The sequence below is a fragment of the Danio aesculapii genome, chromosome 7, assembly GCF_903798145.1.
Source record: "Danio aesculapii chromosome 7, fDanAes4.1, whole genome shotgun sequence".
Lineage (NCBI taxonomy): Eukaryota > Metazoa > Chordata > Actinopteri > Cypriniformes > Danionidae > Danio > Danio aesculapii.
Genome location: NC_079441.1, coordinates 37,471,755 through 37,477,891, shown reverse-complemented (window position 1 = coordinate 37,477,891; position 6,137 = coordinate 37,471,755). Strand labels below are relative to the sequence as shown.

The 6,137-nt window shown below is 35.3% G+C and overlaps 1 protein-coding gene across 1 annotated transcript in view; it reads left to right on the top strand.

Moving 5' to 3' along the window:
- The first annotated feature begins 2,882 nt into the window (after positions 1-2,882).
- Positions 2,883-6,137, top strand: part of fbxo3 (F-box protein 3) — an 11,850-nt gene continuing 8,595 nt past the window's right edge. The window contains 6 exon segments of the mRNA XM_056461852.1: positions 2,883-2,980; positions 4,563-4,621; positions 4,624-4,651; positions 4,769-4,932; positions 5,045-5,159; positions 5,717-5,921. Of these exon segments, the coding sequence (XP_056317827.1) occupies positions 2,889-2,980; positions 4,563-4,621; positions 4,624-4,651; positions 4,769-4,932; positions 5,045-5,159; positions 5,717-5,921 (663 nt within the window). The 5' untranslated portion in view covers positions 2,883-2,888.

Sequence of the window (6,137 nt, the reverse complement as noted above, 5' to 3'; positions counted from 1 at the left end):
GAGAGAGAGAAGAGATGCGAGCGGAGAGAGAGGGAGAGAGAGAGAGAGAGAGAGAGAGAGAGATGGGGTAATGAAAGGGGAGGGGTTTGGATGGCTGGCAACCCCTCCTCTATAAGGAGAATTCTGTGACTGCAGCCCACCTCCCTTCATCATCAGCAAAGTGGCTGAACGTCAGGCTTTACGTCAGAGCTGTGGACTCACCTTCACACGCTGGGTGAGCTGTAGCAGAGCTTCATATACACTTACAGTATTGAAAGACTCATAAAATAATAAGGAATGAAGCGTGGGAGTGTCGCCCTTTTATTTAAAATGATCCAAAAGCAATTTAATTTGTATTTTAACACTTTTCCTGAGAACTGAACCCATGACCTTGGTGTTGTTGGCTCCACATGCTACTGTTTGAGTTAGAGAGTATGAAAAAAAACTATTCTTAGGCTTTAAGAGAAAATTACAGAGTTAAATAAATGTGACTTCCTTGTAAAAATTATTATAACTTCCTTAACCTTACAACAACATCTCTTCTCTGCTGACAAGTGTGAAACAACCTGTCACACACAGATCACAGCAATGATCTGCAGTGATCTGATGATCCAATCAGTTTCTAATGAAACTCATTTTTACCTGTTCAAAATGTCTTTGAATCAGATATGTACAGAAGTGAAGAAAACTACTGCATAATTCTTTCATGCTGACTTTTAAAGATTGAGGTAGATTTTTGCATTTTGAGATGCTGTACTCTCTTGAGTCCAACTAGTGCCTACACCCTCTAAAATTAAAGGTTTATTTCAAAGTGTCATAGAAAAAAACATTTGGGGTTTCCTTATAAAACACATTTTAAACAATTGTTTTATAAAGAAACTTTTTACACTTTAAGAACCTTTGATGAAATTATGGTAAAGGTTTTAACTGATACAGAATAGCTAGCACCACAGGCTAGAAATTATTTCTAGGCTAGGTTTGGACATTAATATCATTTAATCAGTCAAAAGGCCAGGTCTAGCCTTTACTGTCCCTTGGGATATATTTAAGGTTGACATTCATTCCTTTAAATGATGAATCTGTTATTAAACGCTTGCCATGAAGCTGCAACGTTTGATCGCTTTGACCTTGAGAACGCCAGAGAGAAAATGATCCTGTGACGCCATCTTGAGGCTTTAAAATAATAAAACCTAAACAGCCTTTAAAAAATAACCCTAACAGAATCGTTTTAGTAGAACTAGGGCATTTACGTATGAAAAGGTAGCCTTAGTTTCTACTTACCCAGTTTTTGAGGACAACAAAACTGCACGTTTTTCAATGCCACAGTGGACTCTAGTTGGACTCGCGTGGAATTCAGTAATTCTGCTCCTATACTTAACAGAATATTACACTCGAAAAGCTCTTTAGGTTTACAATTTACAATTACAATGCACCATTTTGAGGCATCAGTGTAACAATAACTGTTCTTTAAATGTGTAAAATTCCAATTACTACAAAACTACTTGTCACCACAGCCACGAGGTAATTGCTATACTGGTGTGTATAATGATACTACTTTTCTAAGAAACGAGTAAAGTAACGCACTACTTTTTAAAAAATAAGTACTAACATTTGAGTTATTTTTTTCATGTGTTTTTTAATGGTAAATGTAGGTGTACATAGTGTGTTGTTAATTGCAGTTTCTGAAAGAGATCAAGCCTCAGCCACGTCAGAAAAAGTAATGGAAAAGTAACTCAAAAGTAACATAACATATTACTTACCTTAAAAAGTTACTTTTTGGGGAAGTAACTCAATATTGTCATGCATTCCTTTCTAAAGTAACTTTCCCCAACACTGGTTGTAACCTCCTTTATTCTTAAGGAATTGTAAAAATAAATGAATATAAATGGATTAATCTACTTAATTTAGTGAGTATAATATTATTGTTAAACTGTGGTTGCATACATGCTGAAATGAAAATTGTCACTGGTTTTTCTGCTGCTTTTCTTCAGGGTAACGCCCCTGAAGATCATTGTGTTTCTCACTGATGATAGTGTATAGTGTTGCTGTGATTTCCCCCTGACATTAATAAAAATGTGTTGAGATGTGTAATAATTTAAAATATAACCATTTAACATCCATTGAATTTTGCTACAGTCAAGATTTAAGCTTTAAAGAATTGTATTACTTGTTTATTTAAGTTTTTAAAGTCATTGTTATAACAAATATATAGGCCTAATTGCAGAAATGAACTAACAATGGTAAATAATAATGTTTTTTATTTAGTATTGCCAGAGAAGTAGGTACCTATGACAAAAAAAAGGTAAAATGGGGATCTTGATTCTGTCAAGACGTGATTAGTTTTGCTGTAAAGGTTTTTATTTATTTATTATTGAATATATAGTACAGGGCTACATATTGCAGCTTTAGATTTTTATATAGAAAAGTCAGTACAAAGGCAATTTTAACACATTATTTACATTAATCATATTAAATGTGTTACCTTATATATTAGGTTGATCTTATAATTGGCAACATAATTGATTGATTGATTTTCTAACAAATTATGGAGTATATAATATAGAGCCACATATCACAGTCTTGTTTTATGTAGAAAGGTCATTACAAAGTCAGTTTTAAAACATTATTTACATGAATTATATAAAGTATGTTAGCTACATTACTATATTTGGTGGATCTTATAATTGGCAACAAGATTTATTCATTTTTTCTTAAAAATTCTTCTATTAAAGTAATGAAAAAAAATCCTAAACATTATCTCTCGATCTCATCTCCTCACCTTCTCTTGGTTAATCGTCAAGTTAACGCGGGCGACATGTGCGCAGTATTTGATAACAGAACAGCGTGCGGACACGCCCTCTTGTCATTGCATCAAGGGGCGGGGCTTCGCTTCTGCATTCGCCACCAAGATGGCAACGTCCATAGCGCTCAGCTTGGATAACTTACCGTCTGATCCCTTACTACTGGTGCTGTCATTCCTGGACTTCCGTGATCTTATCAGGTAGACATTACACTCGAACCATACCGTCAGTCCGTGCAACAGTAAGCACGATTTAAGCAAGTTTCTTCCTTGAATGATCTTGAAGAATAATATCAGCTGCACAGGTAGCTTGCTATGCTAACAGTATAGCATATGATTTTACTCCAGCAAGTGCTTTTAATGAACATATTCTACGGCGATATTCTCCGTTTTTAGTCACTATAAAAAGACATCTATCACAGTTTGAACTGTTATACCCGTCATCTATTGCATCTTTTTCTTTAAAGATGAAAGTCCATGACTTTATGGAAGTTGACAGTAAGAATGCGATAGGAGGCTACACGGATGGACATCATTAAAGCTTTATTTCTCCTACAACTCCACGTTCACTGTGTGTGCAATGATGATTATGAGATTGACGTAAAGTTGGTTTTATAATCGCAAATTCTTTCAGAGACATACTCCCTTTGAATAGTTGGTCTGAAATTGCATTTAAGTATGACTTCAAAACAGCATGAGCACTATTTAATTCACTGTAAACAATGTTGTGCTTTGATAGTTATTGGCTGCTAATATGATTTCACTATTTAGAATTAGCAAATAATACTTTTCTGAAATGATATTATTAAGAGAAATTCAGAATGTGCGAAAATTAAACCAACTTTACCTCGATGATTATGAGTAACGATTTTGATAATAATTATTTAGATCTGGAATTTGAGCACCACGTGACGCTATTGAGGTAAAGTTGGTTTCATTTTCGCACATTCTGAATTTCTCTTAATAATATCATTTCAGAAAAGTATTATTTGCTGATTCTTAATAGTGAAATCCTATTAGCAGCCAATAACTATCAAAGCACAACATTGTTTACAGTGAATTAAATAGTGCTAATGTTGTTTTGAAGTCATACTTAAATGCGATTTTTAGACCAAATATTCAAAGTACCATGGTAAAAAATAAGGGAGCATGTCTCTAAACGAATGTGCAAATATAAAACCAACTTTACCTCAATAGTGATGCTTGTCAGCTGGATGTTGTGACACTGTTGGTCAAACTAAGGTTCCCTAACTGTTTATAGGAGCTACCCTAAAGTCAGAAGCTTTACTCTATTTTAACGTTTACCACTTTGCAGTCTGAAGGGATTGAATGTTTGTGAAAGTTCATCAGGAAGTTTTCTGTTCCATTTAAGTTCTACACTCAACATTTCACCTATGTATATAATTCAGTAAATTAGAGAGCGATAGTTCCTTAAGTATAAGGGGGCCTTAAATTATTAAAGAATTGCAGTTAGTTTAAACATCTAAAACATTATTCACAAATCAGCTTGAAGTTTGATATAACTATATTATTTTATGTTTTAACTCTGTATCGAGGGAGGACTCATATAAGATAACTTGATTGACATTGATTACAATATAATTTACTTTTTTAAGTCATAAAAGTTCAAAGGTCTTGTAATAACCCCCTGTAACACTCCATTTCAGTGAGTGCCCTATAAAGGGGTTAATATGACCTTTGTTTCCGTTTATTAGTTGCAAATCCCTCTAACATAACAAACTTTTGTGTGTGATTTTATGTCTTGGCTTATCTTTCCCCTCAGCTGCAGTTTTGTAAGTCGTCGTCTCAATGAGCTGACAGGCCATAACCCTCTATGGAAGAGACTTGTCAGAAACACTGGCTTCTTTCAGAGTAAGCTCATAATTGCCTAAATTTATTTGATTAATTAATGACATTTTTTGTCATCTTTTTGTTGAATTTATACATCAGTTGTAGCCAAAGTTTGATGTTGATGATCTTTTTTTCCAGGGCAGACAAAACCCAAAGAGGCCTTTCCTGGAAAGATCTTTTTCGGGAGTATTATGCTGATCTGGGTCGTTATTTTGACTACTACAGCACTCTCAAGAAAGCCTGGGATGATCTAAAGAACTACCTAAACCAGAAATGTCCTCGAATGATAGCTTCACTTAAAGGTCTGTCCAAACTGTTACTCGACCATACATAATTGTGAAAACCTATGGGTGTTAAGTTCCATAATATGATCATTGTCTACTGACGGGTTTTGTTTTTCTTTTCTCTGAGAAGAAGGAGTAAGGGAGGATGAGCTGGACACTATTGAGGCCCAGATTGGCTGCAAACTGCCTAATGACTACCGTTGCTCTTATAGGATACACAATGGACAGAAACTAGTGGTCCCTGGGTAAGCCATCTGAGAATATCTTTAATTGTTTTTAAAAATTGTGTGATTTTGCTTTGTTGTCTATTTGCTTTACAGTTTGACATGCTTAAAGGGTTAGTTCTCTTTCAAAATCAAAATGCCATCCAAGGTGTAAATCTTTCTTTCTTCAGTCAGAAAAAACTAAAGTGCATAGTTCACCCCAAAATGAAAAGTTTCTCACTATTTACTCACACTCAATGGTTTTTTTTTTATTTATTTATTTATTTATTTATTTATTTAGTAGTACACAAAAGAAGGTATTTTGAAGAATGTTGTAAACCAGCAGCCCTTGACATCCATAGTAGGAACAAAACATAATATGGAAGTCAGTGGCTGCTGCTTTCCATCATTCTTCAAAATACCTACTTTTTGTGTTCAGCAGAAGAAAGAAACTGAAACAGATTTGAGTCAAGTGAAGAGTGAGTAAATGATGACTGAATTTTCAGTTTTGGATGAACTATCTATTTAAATAACAATAAGTGTACAAACTTCGTTCAGTGTGATCAGGATATAAAGCTTTCTTCCCCTTCTCTCCACAGGCTGATGGGCAGCATGGCTTTGTCCAATCACTATCGCTCAGAGGACCTGTTGGATATTGAGACAGCAGCGGGAGGGTTTCAGCAGAGGAAGGGTATGCGGCAGTGTCTTCCACTCACATTTTGCTTCCACACCGGCCTCAGCCAGTACATGGCTCTGGAAAGCACAGAGGGACGAACACGCAGTGAGATCTTCTATCAGTGCCCGGTCAGCTCACCACTCTCAGACCACAACATCTTCCATGCACAAACACACACTCATTCGATTGTCTTTTGTGAAAACAGTCAGAGGTAATAAAGAAGCTGGAGGTCACATTGTAAATGTTTACCACAAAAAGAAATGTGCCTACCCACCCTCAGGCCATCCAAGATGTTCATCATCGGAATTAGAGAAATTTAGCATTAAATCACTTACTCATTAATG